Genomic DNA, 18,158 nt, shown 5'->3' with positions numbered 1-18,158 from the left:
CCTTCTATTTTCTTTCCTTTCCTTCAGCCTTTTAAAAATGGACAACCTTACCCCTACTATTATTAAGTCCTTTACGCATCCCCAAACCTAGCAGTTGCTTATTGATGATTTCATTTTGCAGTATATTTAGACTGCATTTATTTCTCTGGATTACTCCTCTCCGACCGCGCTTTCTGAACTTATTCAGTCGGCCGCTCCAATTTTGACTTCACTTGATGTAACAGCTTCGGAAGATGCAGCCTCTGATATTTTACAGGAAATATATGACTACTGTGCAGCCCTTTAGCCTCAAACCAACTAAGCTCAAATCTCAGGAACTTTTTCTGCGGCTGCCATTCTTTAAAAGGAAGCTGACATTAATTAAAAATATCTCGAAAAATAAGCCCCACGTGATCTTTAAAAGTAGAAACTAGAGTACTCACTTTAAAAAATAGCTGAAAAGCAATAAATTTCAACAGCTAAAAGAATCAAAAATGGTAAAAACTCAGCCTTTACCGAAGATATTTAAATGCTCAAAAGCGCAACACCTAATGCTAATGCAACAGCATCATCTGGTGCTGGTGTGATTTCTGCTGCCGTTGAACTTTAAAATGTAACACTCGCGTTTGGAGCAAACATTTTGCTTGAAAATGTGTCATTTTAGTTCCACTATGGCCATAGATATTGCTTGGTAGCTAGAAATGGTGCTGGAAAATCCAGCCTACTCAGAAGTATTTTCAGCAATGAAATTCACTGTATCGCCAATAGAGAAAAATTAAAAGTTCTCTATGTCAGCCAGGAAGTCCCAAGCACAGATGACTGTGTTATTGATGTTGTTTTAGCCGCCGACGATCTATACGTTTTACAAAGCAAGCAGCAAAAGCTTTTAGAACTTTTCATCGATGACTTAGACCTGCTTAACAACAATTCTGAGAACGTCAAAATGGTCCAATCCCTAATATAGAAAGACATAGTTCCCCTCACAGATGAGCACGTCTCTGACGCTATCAACGCCCTTTTTGAGCAGCAAAACGAGACGAACTACAACACAAAACGTGCCAGCGCGGCCAAAATCTTAACAGGCCTAATGTTCTCGCAAGGAATGCAAGGAAAAGCAACAAAAGAGCTCTCAGGAGGCTGGAAAATGCGCGTAGCACTCGCCCGCGCCCTTTTCACGGAACCTGACATCCTGATGCTCGACGAACCCACCAACAATCTCGATTTATTAGCGACGATTTGGCTCGAAGAATGGCTCAAAAATTTTAACCAAAAAGGCCTCCTAATCGTCGTTTCGCACGACATATCATTCATAGACTCCTACGCAACGGATGTGGTCCTGCTAACCGACAAACAGCTAAAACACTACTCAGGAAACTACTCAACTTTCGCCAAAAATCGCTCAAACGAGCTGATAAACCTAGAGAAAGTCAAATCGCGCGAGGACGACCGCCGCGCGCACATCCAGTCGTTTATCGACCGTTTCCGCTTCAACGCGAAACGCGCGTCGCTCGTTCAGTCGCGTCTGAAGGCGCTCAATAAGCTCGCGGTCGTCGAGCTTTCGACCGAGAAAGTCGAATGCTTCAATTTCCCGCAGCCGTATCCCGAAGAGTTCAGCCACTCGACGACGGAGCCGATTTTGGAGCTCAAAAACGTCGAATTCGCGTACTCGCAGGAGAAGCTCGGCGGCTTCAAGATCAAGAACGTCAATTTGCGCGTTTTCAGCGACTCGCGAATCGCTCTCTGCGGCGCGAACGCGGCCGGGAAATCGACGCTCCTGAAGCTCATTACGGGCCACGTGCGCCCGACGTCCGGGGAGGTCAATTTCAGCAACCAGGCCAGCTTCGCGATCTTCTGGCAGCACCACGCGGACCAGCTCGATTTGGACGCCACGCCGTTCGATCATTTGCGCAAAATCAATTAGCAGGCGCTCGAGGGCGAAATTCGGGCCCATTTGGGCGATTTCGGGGTCGGCGTGACGCTCGTGGACCAGATTTGCAGGACGCTCAGCGGGGGCCAGAAAACGCGCGTCAGCCTCGCGCTGCTGACGTTCCGCTCGCGGGCGCGGATTCTCGTGCTGGACGAGCCGACGAATCACGTGGACGTGGAGACGAAGCAGGCGCTCACGGAGGCGCTGCAGGCGTACAACGGCGCGGTAATCATCGTTTCGCACGACGGGCCGTTCGTGAACGCCGTAACGGACGAAATACGCATTGTCGAGCAGGGGACGCTGCGCGAGTTCGACGGCGGCTTCGACGAGTACAGGGAGGAGCTCAGGAAGGGGTATAAGAAGTGAGAGAATTTGAAGGAATGGGGAGGGCGAATAGGGAAGGGGAGGTAAGTAAGTTAGTTAGTTAGTTAGTTAGTTAGTTAGTTAGTTAGTTAGTTAGTTAGTTAGTTAGTTAGTTAGTTAGTTAGTTAGTTAGTTAGTTAGTTAGTTAGTTAGTTAGTTAGGTTAGTTAGTTAGTTAGTTAGTTAGTTAGTTAGTAAGTAAGTAAGTAAGTAAGTAAGTAAGTAAGTAAGTAAGTAAGTAAGTAAGTAAGTAAGTAAGTAAGTAAGTAAGTAAGTAAGTAAGTAAGTAAGTAAGTAAGTAAGTAAGTAAGTAAGTAAGTAAGTTAAGTAAGTAAGTAAGTAAGTAAGTAAGTAAGTAAGTAAGTAAGTAAGTAAGTAAGTAAGTAAGTAAGTAAGTAAGTAAGTAAGTAAGTAAGTAAGTTAAGTAAGTAAGTAAGTAAGTAAGTAAGTAAGTAAGTAAGTAAGTAAGTAAGTAAGTAAGTAAGTAAAGTAAGTAAGTAAGTAAGTAAGTAAGTAAGTAAGTAAGTAAGTAAGTAAGTAAGTAAGTAAGTAAGTAAGTAAGTAAGTAAGTAAGTAAGTAAGTAAGTAAGTAAGTAAGTAAGTAAGTAAGTAAGTAAGTAAGTAAGTAAGTAAGTAAGTAAGTAAGTAAGTAAGTAAGTAAGTAAGTAAGTAAGTAAGTAAGTAAGTAAGTAAGTAAGTAAGTAAGTAAGTAAGTAAGTAAGTAAGTAAGTAAGTAAGTAAGTAAGTAAGTAAGTAAGTAAGTAAAGTAAGTAAGTAAGTAAGTAAGTAAGTAAGTAAGTAAGTAAGTAAGTAAGTAAGTAAGTAAGTAAGTAAGTAAGTAAGTAAGTAAGTAAAGTAAGTAAGTAAGTAAGTAAGTAAGTAAGTAAGTAAGTAAGTAAGTAAGTAAGTAAGTAAGTAAGTAAGTAAGTAAGTAAGTAAAGTAAGTAAGTAAGTAAGTAAGTAAGTAAGTAAGTAAGTAAGTAAGTAAGTAAGTAAGTAAGTAAGTAAGTAAGTAAGTAAGTAAGTAAGTAAGTAAGTAAGTAAGTAAGTAAGTAAGTAAGTAAGTAAGTAAGTAAGTAAGTAAGTAAGTAAGTAAGTAAGTAAGTAAGTAAGTAAGTAAGTAAGTAAGTAAGTAAGTAAGTAAGTAAGTAAGTAAGTAAGTAAGTAAGTAAGTAAGTAAGTAAGTAAGTAAGTAAGTAAGTAAGTAAGTAAGTAAGTAAGTAAGTAAGTAAGTAAGTAAGTAAGTAAAGTAAGTAAGTAAGTAAGTAAGTAAGTAAGTAAAGTAAGTAAGTAAGTAAGTAAGTAAGTAAGTAAGTAAAGTAAGTAAGTAAGTAAGTAAGTAAAGTAAGTAAGTAAGTAAGTAAGTAAGTAAGTAAGTAAGTAAAGTAAGTAAGTAAGTAAGTAAGTAAGTAAGTAAGTAAGAACGAAAGTAAGAAATTAAGAAATTAAGGGGTGGATGTGTTGTACGGAGGATGGGAGGGGGTGAATTGGCAGTTTTGATGAGGATGGGACGCGCCCGCGAAGGTCGGCGGCAGGCGCGGTCGGATCCGCAAAATCCCAAATGGTTGATTTTACAATTTAGGGGGAAACGGGGCGATAACAAGCTTTTTGGAAGGGGTTATGGCGGTTTGGTAGTATATCGCTATGTGGCGTATTGCAGCGCTGGAAGCAATATGTATACTTTAAGTTATACGAATCCACTTTAAATTTACCTATAATTGATAATCTCAATATTATTATACCGAGGTAACACCTTTAAATAAATGTTGATTTATTATAATTTTCATCTTAAAGTTTTATTTTCCATGATTACCACAAATATATAAGAAATAATTTATCTAGTTTTTTCAGATTACATTAATATATATTAGTAATAGTAAGAATCATATAATAACATTTAAATTTTGTCATGACTGAAGGAATAGTGATATTATTTTGATATTAATTATTAGTCAAAATTTATAAATGGGAGCAGGAAATGTGGCACCAGAAGTACCAACTTTAATATCATCGGATTCATGCTATGGATAATCGTAAATTAGTCTAGTATAGGTGGGAAAAGAATCTACTGCCAGCATACTAGCATAATCAACTCGAGGAATTCGAAAATAGGCATCTTACGTCGTTTTAACGTAATAAAAGTTAAATGAGTTGATAGCAGAGCAACTTTGTGATTTTGATGATGAATAGTTAATAGATACCAAAAAAATACGCATTAATATATGAAGTGAGTTATTTTTAAGTTCATATTTAATGTGCCTTTATTTATACAATTTTTAGTAAGTATTAAAATATTTGTAATTAATCTACAGATATTATGTTACCTTATTTTTCGATAATTTCTGAGTAAATTAAATAATATCAACTTATACTAACTACAATTCATTTATTGCAGGTTAGCAAGTTAAGGTCCTAGACTGTAAAGACTTATCCTCCCAAGTATTAAACAGTTTATATAATAGTTTACGTTAGCTGGCTTGACGCTTCTATTAAAATGTTTTTGATGACATGTCTATAAATATTCTTGAAATTATATATACTACCAAGAATAATTATTTAATTTAATTAATAACAATAAATTAAAATCGAAAAACTTTAAGAGATCATGTGGAGTTAATAAAAATTAATTAATATACATATTATACATATATATGAAATTTATAACATCTGTTAGGTTATAAATCGGTGATAAGTCTATTCCATAACTTTTAATGGACATCTAGACTTCACTAAATTAAACGGCTACAAAATGATCTTTACAATATACTACATAATTTTTTAAACGATTCATAATAATATTGATGCATCATAATTTTAATTTAAGAATTTGGTAATCAGAAAAGTATAAAAGCTAGTGTTTTGTGTAAATTTTTACTTTTCAATGTTAAAACTTTGTAAAACCATAGAGATACTAAAATATAGTTTATAGATTCTTTAATAATAATTTTGACAAATAAAATTAGACAGATTTACACCAAAGTAAGTAAAAATACTGATCTAAGAGTAATTTCTAAAATCAAAAATGTCATTAATATGACCTGAAAACCAAAATATAATACTGAAATTAGAAGTTTCTCCAAAAACTTTAATGTAAACTAACATACCAGATAAGTTTTGCTACTATCCATCCAACCTTAGATCTTTGAATGATTCTTGCTTGCACAATGATCTGGCCTATAAAATAAGCTGCTCAGGGATTCACTTGATGGCACCTATGATTAAAATATGTGAATATTCCTGAGTTATTCGTTTATAAAGAGTCTGCTGAGAAGGCAGGAGATTGTATATTATGCATATTTGAAATCGGTGCACACGCTGGTCAGTGATGTCACTGATGCATTTTAGTGACTCAGAATAACTGCAAATGTCTTTTTAACTGCTAAAATATACGAAAATATTCTATTATTGTGCTAAGTAACAGTTGTAAATCCTGGGGATATCCATACAAAAGGGTGGGTATGATGCAAGATACTGTATAGTGATAGTACAGGAGTGAAAACTCCAATTTGGTTATTAGGAATAGTACATCAATCACTAAAGCTATATATTTTTGAAATATTATTTCTATTTGAATAATTATTTCAGATTGAATCGTGGTAGTCCATACAGCCAGTTCTGTAGGGAGCACTAATCGGATAATATAAAAGTAATCAGCTTTCTATCAGATGAGCCAAAAATTGTTCAAAATTAATAGATTTATTTATAGCTGTAAGGAAAGCTTCAATTATTAGTATATAACATCATTATAGTGGCGTTTAAGTTATTTAGTTGTAGTTTATTATGTGATATTTCTAAATAATAGTATATATTTCCCTTATAATATCATTTTAATATTGAAGTCTATATTTGACTGCTAAAATTTATTTTTTCTGCCTTAGTACTACTCGCAAGTTCGAAATGTATTAAATTATTAACTGTTTTAAACAACAATATAGAGTTTTTCAATTATCTTAATGTTAATTAATCATTTAAAAATATTTCAACATTCTAAATAGCGATGTTAAGTGAACTACCAGAACTAATAATTTAATTGAGTCTGAGATAAGTAATTCTAAAGCATTAATACAATTTTCTTTAATTGGATAACTAGCAAAGTTCAAATACATTATTTAGTATACTAGTGTATTAATTTTAAGAAGACTATGAATTAGTAGTATTCTATTATAACCCTGTTTCGAACATTCACTGACACCCATGTGTCCCTAGCACATTATTTCCACCTTAAACCTGACCTAAAACACGAAAAATTAACTCGTCCTTCTCTTTATCAAATAATTTTTCACCAACGCTCACCTGTGCCATTCTATGCTCAGCCTCTAGCTTGCGTACTAATGCAGTGAGTAATTCTACTTTATGGTCTAACTTTTAACGGTCTATATTTCCACGCTAAATGATCTTCTGAAATATCTCTTTTTCTACTTCCTACTCCTGCAAATTCTGCAAAAAATTAAGGTTCTGTGCAACGCGTATCTGGTTTATTTTTGTAACTTTAGAGGTAAGTTTATTAAGTTTTTGCGAAACTTGCTTAAGTTTCTCATCATAGGTGCTCATGCATTAGAGAAAATTGGATTTTGGGATTTCCAAATCTTCGAGCATCTTGGTTATTAGCTCCAAATTTTTCAACTTTTTAACAATAGTTTCGCATATTTTTGGATCTAAAAGAGCTGGAATATTTATTTAACATAATTTAGCGAGAGTCATTATTTCGGTTAAATTATTGGTATTTTGGGATAGAGAATATTGTTCATGTTCTGTAGTTTGCGTTTGATTATCTTAATAAGAAATTGTCGGATTTGGAGTTTGTAAAACCACAATATTATTTCGCTCCTTTCTCAACTACTCGGATAGTTTAGAAATAAGATTTTGCTACTGCAAAAGCTCGATCTGAAGTTGTGAAATTTATGTTTTTTAAAGCTAGATGGTTGAATTTTCTATCATTTATGGCATTAGTGACTGTTTTAAGTCATCTATTTCAAAGGTATTAGCCTTGATTTGTTCTATTACAGATTTCTGCATTTTTATATAGTATCATATTATATAAAAATAAATCATAATATTTCATTTGTCTCCAAGTCTGGAAACCTTGGTTAGTTTGGGAGTCCAACCTCAGATCGTTACCAAATATGTTTTGCAAACAATTCATGAGTAATTTCGTGGCTTCCAGGTCCACATCTATCTTTATCAATTTTTTTAACCTTAAACCTCTCAACAGTATTCAGTTTTAAGTTTATTTTATTGAATTCTGGATTTGCTATTCTATACTAATTTGGGGCTGGAGATTTTTAACTTTGTATGGCCTGAAATCGATCAGATGTGAAAATTGTAGAACGCCTTTAACGTACTCTGCTACTAATATTATACTGGTTTGGCGCTGGGTTATTGCTAACTTTAATCTGGCGTGCTTCATTTTTGTTTATTGTAATCGAAATCTGAGTATTTTTGTATTATATGGAGTCGTATGAACCAGGACCAATACATGCGCTTTAACGGATTTTTGGGTGGTGTAAAGGAATTTTAAAGAGTTTAACGTCATCTTCATATAGTTATGGTGATATTGAAGGAGAAACCACAGGGGTAAGTGAAATTGGAGAAATTGGCATTTTTAAGATGTTAATATTATATTACTATTGACTAAGTGTGATAGATGATATATATTAATTACTATATAATAACAATTGTAGTAATAAATAAAAAACTAAAACTGACTTAATTGATATTAGATGCTTTTAGAACTTGTTAGTTTTCTTTCTTTAGCAAAAATGAGCACATTGGATTATACGAGAAAGTACCTGTAGAAGTTTTATCGCCCACTTGAAAAACAGCATAAAGCTACACTCACAGTTTTTAAAGATCCCACAATCAGTGATATATATCCAATCCCGTCTTTGCCAAATCTGAAACCATTATCACCTGTGCGTTCCGCACACTTGAGAATGCGAAACGGTGAAATAAGTTCCAAGTGATTAAAAAGTTCACTGCATTAGTCTTCTAATATTGTTACTGCTGGCTCTCATTTAAGTAGCAAAATCTGCAACTGGTGCGTCTGCCACAAAATCGTTCATTTTTTAAGTTTTCTTAGTTTTTAAGAAAGTATTTTCGTTCTTTAAACGGTCAACTTCAGCTTTTAAGAACTTAGTTTCTTTCTCAAGCTTCCATTCATCTTGGGTAGTTTCTTACTCTTTCCAGTTAGATCTCCTTACTTCAAACTCCATTTTGCTGCACTTTGCATGAGATTGAGAAAGAAGGTCTGATAGAGTTTTCTTGTCACCCTCAAGCTATTTAACCTACCTGCTGAGCTATTCCATTTCCTGAGATGTTGTCCTTTTGGATTAATTAACACCGTAATTTTCTTTTTCCAAGTCTTTAATAGTATCGATTAACTTTTCAATCTATGATTTATATTTTTGTTGTTGTTTTAATGCTAACTTACCTTTTTCTTATTCAGTAAACAACTCTTTTTAACACGTTTCATATTTAAGTTTTATCTCCTAAAATTATCTCTCAAGTTATGGGTCTGATACTGTAACTGAGCTCTAACAAGGCTAGCTACTGAATACTTCTCTTTCAGTGAGAAGGGCCTCGTACTATATAATCTGCTCTTCATAGTTTGCAAACTCTATTTAATATGTCTAATGAAGCTCTTTCAGCTTCTGATTCTCTTTAACTAGGAACTCGTTTTGTTATTCAAGATTTTATAGTTCGATTGACATTAAATTTTTGAAGTGAATGGAATTTGTAGATACCATATGCTTATTACCGTATAATATAACTAATTACCTAAAGTAACAATCAATTATAATTTGATTATTAATAAATTATATAAATTTTAAATAAGGAAAATAGTATATGTTATATACAATAAGAATTATTTTTCACTTAATTGTGAAAAACTAGCCTATAATTCAATGTCATTCGCTCACTGTTGGTTCTTAAGCTCATTAAGACTCATTTTTTAAAGTTGTTCGACTTAATGTCTCAATTTCTACAAATTTTATACTCTGATACTTTGTTTTTTAAAGATAAGATCCTTTTAGCTATCGACACCAAGTCGCCTTTTTTGCAAAGCAACGTTCTCAGTCAACTTTACTACATCGTTTCTCACCTAGTAATAATGATCTAGAACTTCAATTATATTTTCATTTTCCGTTCCTTCTCCTTCAAAATCCAAACTGTCCAAAATTACCTAAAATTTACTTTTGAGAGAGTCATTTTCTGTCAAAATGTCAATATTCCCTACAGTCTGGAGCCCTTTTAACCGCTGCATGCCGCGTTTAATCTGCTCTGAAACGTCGTTGGCGACAATGTCGTTGTACACCCTCTGGACCCCAAATTCGACCCCGTCAACGTCCTCCGCGGCCTGGAAGACGGCCCATACATCGTTCAGAACTACCAGCTCACCCCGCAAAACGGCCACGTGCTTGCTTAAATTTCTGGTGATTTTTGGATCCGAAAACACGCTGTTCCGTACGGCGTTTTCGGCTTCCCGGAGAGCGCTTTTTGCGGCCCCGAACAGGCGCTCCTGGGGCTCGTTCTGGTATGTAATAATATGCTGGTTGTAGATCTCCGCTAGACGGCGGTTTTGGTCAATTTTGGTGCCCAAATCGGCTGCCGTAAGCAGCGTCGCGAGCGCCATTTCTGGCGTATTTTTGGAGATTTTTGTCTTTACCGCGAACGCCGCACCTGCGTGAACATCAAAAACAGCACGTATTGTCTCTACCTACTTCTTCGATGTCGCGCCCCTTAGCTCCCGCGCGAGCGATTTATAGAGGTGGTTCGCCTGTAACTGCTGCCGCAACGCTGATTTTGCGATGTCCAGCTTGTCGAAAAGACCGCGATCCCGGAATGTCTGAATCAGTATCTCTCGCGCCGCGTGTTTCGAGCGTAGGACGTCGTTTTCGTAGCGCTGCGAAATGATGTCCACGCGGATGTCAAAAAGGCTACTAGATATCGTCTAGAAATGTGTAATATTGGTTTGAATCTGCTGTGTAGCGTCTAGAAGTGTTTGTTCGAGGTCGGACGGTTACTACTTGCAAAGCATTCTTAAATGGAGTGATTTGCTGTTATTCATATATAATAGGCATATTAGAATACAGAAAAACGAACTGATGCGCTTTCTGGAGAATGCTGGCATTGAGGCAAGCAGGATTCATAGATTTGTCAATTGGGAGTACAATACATTTTGGTGGTTTATAAGAATTTTAATGCAGTGTAACTTGCTTTTATTGTAGTTATTATAAAATGGGTAAAATATAGATCACTTGGCTGAGCGTTATATATTTAGTACAGTGCTAATGACTAAATTAGCCTATTTAATGAATAATAATTAAATAACAATGTTCATTTAAATAATGCAAGTCAAATTATTGACAAAATTACAATTGATATGTGTTAATTCATTGTTAAGCTAGTTTTAGCCATTTTATCGAAATACCACATACACTATTATTAATAGTTAATTATAAGCTTTTAAAACTGTCAATATAACTATTTCCGATGTCAATAGAGCCAAAATTTAATTCAATTAATATATTACAGTCTCAAGACTAGACAGTGCATTTTAATTTAAATACTTTATATAAATCCCAAAATTGATCCTATAAAATAATGACCTTCCAGTCTAGCTATTAACAAATTTCAATTTCGAGTTTTTCTAGTTCTGCTATGTTAATAATGTAAATATAGTGTTTTAGATTAACGTATAAATCGTCCTCTAGTTTCGCCTATATGAAAACTAAGGTAATAAACGTGTCAATATTTTATATTTTGACATTTTAAAGCAGAAAGTATGCTCTTAGCAATAATTCTGGAAATATATCATAGTCGGTAAGAAGTGTTGTTAACAAATTTAACATCTAACCAGACGCAATTTCGAGCTAATTACCCAACAAATACGAAAGATTAGTGATCAACTACTTAACTTTCATTTTAAAGATTCGCAGCTTTATCTTGAAGTTCAGATCCCATAACATATACCACAATTACGAACCTTACGATTCTAGAACGGGATTAAGCTTTATTCGACCAAATTTTTTCACCCTAAAATTTTCTCAACAATGTCATTATTATATCATATCCAGCAACAAACGAAATCGCATTAAAATAATCTCATTTTTAACGCTCAAATGGTGTTTTACGTTACGCAACTTGCCTGCCTGGACTAAAATCTCTCAAAAATTATTATTTGGCGCTAGACATATCCTGGCAAATTTTGAGCTAAAATTTTACTATTTCATGCAAATTTGAATTTTCGCGTCGGCTCCAAAATTTCTTTTCGCTCAAGAAAACGCCAAATTTTTGGGAAAAATTCCAATTTGATTTTGATTTTCCACTCCCTCAATTCGAATCTAATTCCAAAAAGGTGTTTTTTTAAAGCATTTGATAAAATAGTCGCGTCCAGCTGAGAGTTCCATTCTGTGTCGTCGAGAGGCCAAATTGCTAGGATTTTGACCGAATTATGGCGTTAAAATTTATATTTTGAGGGTTGGGATGTTGGATCACTTCAAGGGATATGCTAATCAAAATATGGAGCGGAAATAGATCGAATTCTGCAGTGTTTGGCGTAGCTGATATAAGCCTCGGGGCGACACTGACAGGATATCATGATGCTGGCAGTTCAGGAGGACGTAGCGTGATGTTCAAAATAGAGGTACTCATCTCCAGTATCTTCTTAGTGAGCAAATTTCTTGTCAATCGCTCTATTTCACTGGTTATTTATAGCAGTAAAATGCGATTTCGAAGGAATCTTTTTCAAGGGTGCAGGAAGCGTGAGAATGTTGAATATTGAGAAATTTGGCGTAATAAATAGGTAGTTTGTCCTTCATTGGGCCGATATTATTTATTTGGGAATTACAGCTTCCTTTTCTGGTAGTTTACAGTACTTGTGGATTCACAGAAGACAATATTAGCTGTTCGAACCCGCAGGTCGTGCTGACGTCGTGCATCAGGAGCTCAATCCACCTTGGACGGAAGCAGCAGCGCAAGGTAGAAAAAATGCTCCTCTTCGTGACTATTTTGGAGGATAACGCCCAGATCCTGGCCAGCAACTTCCAGCTGCTCCGGATGGAGGCGCGTGGCGTGTGCTAAATGTTGTCGCAGACAGAAGACAGCGCCGTCCTGTGAGCAGAGGCAGTGTTGGAAAAGTTTCACTGAACTCTCTCGTGCAGCCAGTCCTTGATCGCCTCGGCCTCTCTGGCGCCCTTGTAGTTTTCGACGTACTGGCCGTTGTTGAAGAACTTGAGTGTGGGGTAGCCGCGGACCTCCTGTGCTTGGCATACTTCTGTTGCCTGGGTGCAGTCAACTTCTGCGATGACAACCTTGTCGGTAATGGTGGAGAGCTCCTCAAACTTAGGGGCGAGGCTCTTGCAGTGTCCGCACCATGGGGCGAAAAATTTAACTAGGGTGGGCTTGCCTGTAGCGATATGTTCGTCAAAGGTAGTGGAGAGGTCCTGAACTGCTTAGAGTGCGAGTATCAACATTGAGTGGAAGGTATAATGTAGAGGACTTGATTTTAATATTATTTTTCTTTATATAATAATATGTTACATAGTAAAAATTTACTAATACAAATATACTATAACTATCGTTGATAGTTCAGGATAACTGATTTACTTACAAAAGCAAATTAATATTTGAAGACTATGAGTAACTAGAAAAATGTAGTTAAATGATCTAATTTACAAAACTTATGTAACTTTTACGTGTTTTTACAAATACTATAACAGACTTAAATATTAATCAAAAAATTAAGTAAACCATATATAGTTATTATAGTAACATTGTACTCAACCTACACATACTCATAATATTTTATTATATCAAAAATATAAGTATCATTTATTATTATGTAAAATTAAATTAAAAATGGGAATCAGAGTTTCATAAGCTATTTTACAGGCAGATTCATTCTTATAATCACAAGAACATAAATGTCAATCAAAGTAGAAGCAATCATCGTTAATTATTATGCCTACTAAATAATTAGTCAATAATTTACAATTAATAAATAGTGCATCGTCAATTCCTTAATGTATCTATCAGTTAACTTAAAGTACAGATCGTAGCGAAATTGAAGATGAATACGATGAAAATATGATTCGTCTACATATTACCGATAGACTAAGCAAAGGATAATTTTAATAGTCATCATCTCATCTAGATTAGGTAATGATTTAAATTTTAGATAAAGCAGGTGATTATTCAGAGTGAGAAAATATTTCACTTGAGCATTTAGTTCTTTCGCAAGTCCTTTCTCTATTTTATTAATAATGCAGCCCAAAGAATAAAATTAGAGCAAAAAGCACATGCTAATAACACCATAAGCGTATCTGTTGAAAACTTATCATACGGATGGGCAAGCCTATCTATTACAACAGCGATTATAATATATATTTGAACGACAGGATAAAATTTAGATCTAAAGTAGTAATTTAAAAATTATAAAATTTATACTAAGAATGATAAATAAAATATTTTTAACTATACAGCTTCAGGTACATTCACATTAGAAATAATGGTTGATAAAGATGATAGGCATGAATTAAGAAATGCGAATGGAAAAAAATCTATAAATGCTGAAATATTATTGTAACGCTAGTAGAAAATAGTAAAAAAAGCAGAATAACCAATAATCTGAACATGTATGCTATCATTTCCTGGTATAGAAAAAAGCATATATAAAATAATGTAATACACTTCTAAAATATTCCAAATTACCCCTCTAACATAATGTTAAAGAAGTAAATATTTGTTATGTCTATATACTACAGTACTTTAAGTTTCTTTTAAAAATATTGTTTTAATTTAAAATATGAACACTAATAACACAAATCCCATAACAATGGCTTATGCTGCAAAAAATAGTTGAAATGATAAGTAAGAAATTTTAAAACTTCCAACAATTACAATAAATATGAGATTGCTATAAATATCTAATCTTGATATAGGGATATTAACACCCACCGCAGATATTAATCGTATTCCGCTAAAGAAAATACCATACAGAAAAACGTAGAATAAATTAACATAAATTTAATAACTGAATAATTACAAGCTATCAGATGTAATTATCCAATTGATACTTGATAAAAATAAAATATACATCAATAACTGAGCAACAACGATTAAAGTGAAACATTTTAAAAGAGAATAAATTTTATACTGATCCACATTAATATAAGCTATATAATTTATAAAATTTTAAGTAAGAACTTAATAACTGAAAACAATTGCAAATGCGTCCGCAGTTTTTTCTGAAACTAAGTATGCTTACTATAGTAGAAGAGAAATAGTTATGAAGTTAGCTGAAAAAACAATATTATTAATATTAAATATTTTAATTTAAGTTGTTTGTATCTTATCAATTTACGATATTTTTGATGGAAGAGTGTATTATGATTTTAGCAATTCCATTAATTTTTAGAATTATATATTAATAGTATATAAATATATTAATTTATTATTTTATCTACGCTAGTACTATTTATATATAGCATTGTGTAAATTAATAACATATACATAACTATATTATTTAATTAAAATCGAATATACTAAATTCTTACGTCAACATATATTTTCTCAAATGACGTGAAATTTAGTATTGAGGACTAACTTACAAATTTGCTACGCGAAATTTTTAATATTGTAGTAAGTATGTATTAATAGTAAAAGTGTGAGTAATTTTTATGATACAATTTCACCTCCTTCGAATGTACCGTGTCCTACCTAAAATTCGAGACTCCATTATAAGCGAATGCCAGTACATGGAAAACTATGAATGCTCAGAATCAGTTGATATTGAATCCATTTTTGTCATGAACTTTAATTTTTACGACATTTGATTTGAGTAATTTGAGTTTTGTTTGCATATTCTCCAATTTTGATATATGTTATTATTATTATTATTAAATTCTATATTTAGATGATATATCTTTAAATCACTGTAAACATAGGAATTAGTATTACAAATTTTTGCCTAAAATTATTAGTTTATAGAATACCAAAATTTGGTAAATTGATATAATCATACCATTAATGCTTATAAATATAATACATAAAACAGTACATGTTTACTAAATTTGTAGTTTGACCATAGGCAGAATAAGGTTAATAATAGATAATATTTATGGAAAGCTTTAAATTATCATAAATAGATGCTAAATAAGCAGTAAAATGTATTGAAAATAAGATAGTTTTTACAATTTACTATAAAGATTCTATATAGTTATAAATGATTTTAATATTTCTACCGACTTAATTTTCTCTCTTTTAGAATTTTCGTTTCTACTAAAACGCTCCCAGACTTATCACACAAAAATCCCGAAATCATCGTAATCAGCATATCTATATTTTTTTATCCAAATTTCTAGAAACTAGAACATGTGTAAAATTTATTCTTTTCTGGATTAATATCTTACGCAATATCATATAATATTAAATATTTTCACTTTTTCCCGCTAACCGTCTTTGACAGGTCCCAAATTGTCAAAATAAAGATCCCGAGAACCACAAGCAGAAGCAACGCCATGTAGCATTTATTGTTGGTAACACGTTTAAAAAGCTTTCTCAGCTGTTTTCGGGCCATCATCATATCACTTTACATGCCGTTAATTTCGTCGCTGATCCGATCTAACTTCTACAAATCTAGCTGAAGAGTGTCAGTAATCTAGTTATTAATCGTGATGACCTGGTCTAGGTTATTGAGCCCGGTGTCCATATTCAAGTTTCCATCCTCGAGCAAAACTGACGCAATCTACACCTTCTGCAAATCTGTAGTCTACCGGGTCTCCTCCTCATCTTGGTGTTCTGCTTCCTGGACGTTTCTCTGGATGGTCTCAATTTGCGATTTCAGGATTTTCAGGTCTCCGTGCGCCTTTTTGAGAGTACTCTTGGCCTCAACTCGAATTTCTGCCTGTCTAATCATCGTCGCCTCGATTTCTGCGAGCTGAATATCAGCGTTCGTTTGCTCTATTTGTGCTTCAGCTGATTCTATAAGCACATTACGCTACTCTGAATGCTTTGCACGCTCTATTTGTGTTTTAAAAGCTGAAACTGCGTTGATTCCCTGCTGAATATCTGCTAGATAGGCTAGATAGTCATCTGACATTATACTTAGGTGAAAGGGAATTAGTATATATTATAATATAATATGTGATAAATAATTTTCACATAACTGAATTTTTCAAATAATCTTAATTATCCGAATCGCTGGCATCTAGTGGGATTTCAAAGCTTACTTTAGATTAAATTCTATCCAATTCTTATTCTTTTTAAGGCATAGACCGTGTTTAGCATATTTTATCCGTTTTTTCCGAATTCATCAGGATGAAAATATGCTCAATCTCATTAATTGTAATTCGTAGTTCCTCAATTACATCATTTTTCGTACCAATCTCTCGCTTTAAAGCATCGATTTCAGCTTCTGCGGTATGTAACCTTTCTTAGTTCGTATATAATTTTTTAGAAAGACATAGAATCTATGAGTGTAAGTCTTCAGACTATGCCTCGAAAACTTAGTTCCTAACAGGGAATTTAAAGTCACTGTGTTAGATAAAGCTAGCGTAAAATGGAGCCTTATGAGTATTTGGAACGAAAATTGAAGAGCTACGGTCGCTTAAAAGAGACGATTAAAATGCTCCCATTGGAGTCTGCGCACCTCGTGTGTTTGGATGCAAGATTGCAGAGTTCCCGAAGTGGGTTTCGTAAAATGACATTTTGGAACAATTTTGAAAAATTATATATTGGATCATTATTATGAAATAATAATGTAAATAACTGAAAGTAATAAAAACTAATAATATAGATTATTATATTATTAATATTATTTTAACAATACAGATTCAAGTAATTTTGTACGAAAAAACAAAAATATATAAAATATAATAATTTAGCAAATCAAGATAAATAATTTAGTTAAAAATGACATGCGAAACATACGAGAACCTGAATAGCAATAATAAATGTGTTCACAAATGTGCTGGAATAGTTGTCTAAATATATGATATAGAAAAGTAGAAGTGCGTGGCGTGTCCAACTTTTCCTTTATTGTAGTATACTCGTATAGGTAATATTTGTGCTTGTGTTGCAGGAGCTGAGATGATATAGGAAAGTCCTATAAAATGTGCTAAATGTAAAAAGGATATGTTTAAACCATCTGCAGGTAATGAAAAATGCAAATAATGTGAAAATTATGAATTGTCAACATCAAATAATTAAAGTTGTATTAATAAATGCTCTGAATCTGGATTATTGACTAATAGATTTTTAACAGATGAAGATAAATGTGAAACTTGTCATAGAAATATGATAGTAAAATAGAACGTTTGTAAATGTATCCCTGGTTTTATTGAGGTTGTAGCACTAACTGGTGTTGAATGTGTTTAAGAAAAAGGTACAAAAGCAGCTAGAAAATAATCAGAAATAGTAGCTGTGACAATACTAGTCATAATTTTTGTTCTCCATGCCATTGGCATTACTTGGTATATAGTTAACAAATGTTATAAGAATGCTGTTCTCAAATCATAGGGTATTAAGAGTGCGTGATCATTTATATTTAATGGATAGTTTTTTATAGTTTTTTTAATAATATTTTACAGAAAAACTTTATATTATCTGCAATACAATTATTATTATTATTATTTAAAATAATCAAAGTATTTACAATAGTAGAATGCGTATATTTTTCTAGACCTATGTTAACTTATAATCAAAATGTATTGTAATTTTAAAATATAATAATAATTAAATTAGACATTCACATTAATCGTTCAATATTTTTATTGAGTAGATAATTCAATCATTAAATATTATAATAAATTTAAAATGTATAATATTAGTATTATTAGGTTTCGTCTTTCAGTATATCTGAACACCTAATAATTTAGTATATCATTATT

At 33.2% G+C, this 18,158-nt stretch overlaps 13 protein-coding genes across 13 annotated transcripts; 5 read left to right on the top strand and 8 right to left on the bottom strand. All coding sequences in view use genetic code 6, as the record gives it.

The window, feature by feature from the left end:
• Positions 1-37: 37 nt before the first annotated feature.
• Positions 38-2,272, top strand: SS50377_20787 (ABC transporter family protein; the record flags this gene model as incomplete). Its single annotated transcript, XM_067904725.1, has 1 exon — positions 38-2,272. One exon carries the CDS (start codon positions 38-40, stop codon positions 2,270-2,272), a length of 2,235 nt encoding a protein of 744 aa, XP_067768207.1.
• Positions 2,273-4,233: 1,961 nt separating this feature from the next.
• Positions 4,234-4,494, top strand: SS50377_20786 (uncharacterized protein; the record flags this gene model as incomplete). Its single annotated transcript, XM_067904724.1, has 1 exon — positions 4,234-4,494. One exon carries the CDS (start codon positions 4,234-4,236, stop codon positions 4,492-4,494), a length of 261 nt encoding a protein of 86 aa, XP_067768206.1.
• Positions 4,495-6,450: 1,956 nt separating this feature from the next.
• SS50377_20785 (uncharacterized protein) lies at positions 6,451-7,284 on the bottom strand (the record flags this gene model as incomplete). Its single annotated transcript, XM_067904723.1, has 1 exon — positions 6,451-7,284. One exon carries the CDS (start codon positions 7,282-7,284, stop codon positions 6,451-6,453), a length of 834 nt encoding a protein of 277 aa, XP_067768205.1.
• A 32-nt stretch (positions 7,285-7,316) lies between these two features.
• On the bottom strand, positions 7,317-7,868 carry SS50377_20784 (uncharacterized protein; the record flags this gene model as incomplete). Its single annotated transcript, XM_067904722.1, has 1 exon — positions 7,317-7,868. One exon carries the CDS (start codon positions 7,866-7,868, stop codon positions 7,317-7,319), a length of 552 nt encoding a protein of 183 aa, XP_067768204.1.
• Positions 7,869-8,240: 372 nt separating this feature from the next.
• SS50377_20783 (uncharacterized protein) lies at positions 8,241-8,978 on the bottom strand (the record flags this gene model as incomplete). Its single annotated transcript, XM_067904721.1, has 1 exon — positions 8,241-8,978. The coding sequence occupies one exon, from the start codon at positions 8,976-8,978 to the stop codon at positions 8,241-8,243; it is 738 nt and encodes a 245-aa protein (XP_067768203.1).
• A 206-nt stretch (positions 8,979-9,184) lies between these two features.
• SS50377_20782 (uncharacterized protein) lies at positions 9,185-10,306 on the bottom strand (the record flags this gene model as incomplete). The annotated part of the gene is made up of 1 exon (XM_067904720.1): positions 9,185-10,306. One exon carries the CDS (start codon positions 10,304-10,306, stop codon positions 9,185-9,187), a length of 1,122 nt encoding a protein of 373 aa, XP_067768202.1.
• A 499-nt stretch (positions 10,307-10,805) lies between these two features.
• On the bottom strand, positions 10,806-11,192 carry SS50377_20781 (uncharacterized protein; the record flags this gene model as incomplete). Its single annotated transcript, XM_067904719.1, has 1 exon — positions 10,806-11,192. The coding sequence occupies one exon, from the start codon at positions 11,190-11,192 to the stop codon at positions 10,806-10,808; it is 387 nt and encodes a 128-aa protein (XP_067768201.1).
• An 846-nt stretch (positions 11,193-12,038) lies between these two features.
• Positions 12,039-12,746, top strand: SS50377_20780 (uncharacterized protein; the record flags this gene model as incomplete). Its single annotated transcript, XM_067904718.1, has 1 exon — positions 12,039-12,746. The coding sequence occupies one exon, from the start codon at positions 12,039-12,041 to the stop codon at positions 12,744-12,746; it is 708 nt and encodes a 235-aa protein (XP_067768200.1).
• A 382-nt stretch (positions 12,747-13,128) lies between these two features.
• On the top strand, positions 13,129-13,473 carry SS50377_20779 (uncharacterized protein; the record flags this gene model as incomplete). Its single annotated transcript, XM_067904717.1, has 1 exon — positions 13,129-13,473. The coding sequence occupies one exon, from the start codon at positions 13,129-13,131 to the stop codon at positions 13,471-13,473; it is 345 nt and encodes a 114-aa protein (XP_067768199.1).
• Positions 13,474-13,482: 9 nt separating this feature from the next.
• On the bottom strand, positions 13,483-14,676 carry SS50377_20778 (Transmembrane domain-containing protein; the record flags this gene model as incomplete). The annotated part of the gene is made up of 1 exon (XM_067904716.1): positions 13,483-14,676. The coding sequence occupies one exon, from the start codon at positions 14,674-14,676 to the stop codon at positions 13,483-13,485; it is 1,194 nt and encodes a 397-aa protein (XP_067768198.1).
• A 1,030-nt stretch (positions 14,677-15,706) lies between these two features.
• Positions 15,707-16,369, bottom strand: SS50377_20777 (Syntaphilin family protein; the record flags this gene model as incomplete). Its single annotated transcript, XM_067904715.1, has 1 exon — positions 15,707-16,369. One exon carries the CDS (start codon positions 16,367-16,369, stop codon positions 15,707-15,709), a length of 663 nt encoding a protein of 220 aa, XP_067768197.1.
• Positions 16,370-16,427: 58 nt separating this feature from the next.
• SS50377_20776 (uncharacterized protein) lies at positions 16,428-16,976 on the bottom strand (the record flags this gene model as incomplete). Its single annotated transcript, XM_067904714.1, has 1 exon — positions 16,428-16,976. The coding sequence occupies one exon, from the start codon at positions 16,974-16,976 to the stop codon at positions 16,428-16,430; it is 549 nt and encodes a 182-aa protein (XP_067768196.1).
• Positions 16,977-17,181: 205 nt separating this feature from the next.
• Positions 17,182-17,805, top strand: SS50377_20775 (Cysteine-rich membrane protein 2; the record flags this gene model as incomplete). Its single annotated transcript, XM_067904713.1, has 1 exon — positions 17,182-17,805. One exon carries the CDS (start codon positions 17,182-17,184, stop codon positions 17,803-17,805), a length of 624 nt encoding a protein of 207 aa, XP_067768195.1.
• Positions 17,806-18,158: the final 353 nt, after the last annotated feature.

Source organism: Spironucleus salmonicida, chromosome 1 (assembly GCF_000497125.1).
Source record: "Spironucleus salmonicida strain ATCC 50377 chromosome 1, whole genome shotgun sequence".
Lineage (NCBI taxonomy): Eukaryota > Fornicata > Diplomonadida > Hexamitidae > Spironucleus > Spironucleus salmonicida.
The sequence above is the reverse complement of the archived record's forward strand: the minus strand, read 5'-3'. Positions and strand labels throughout refer to the sequence as shown.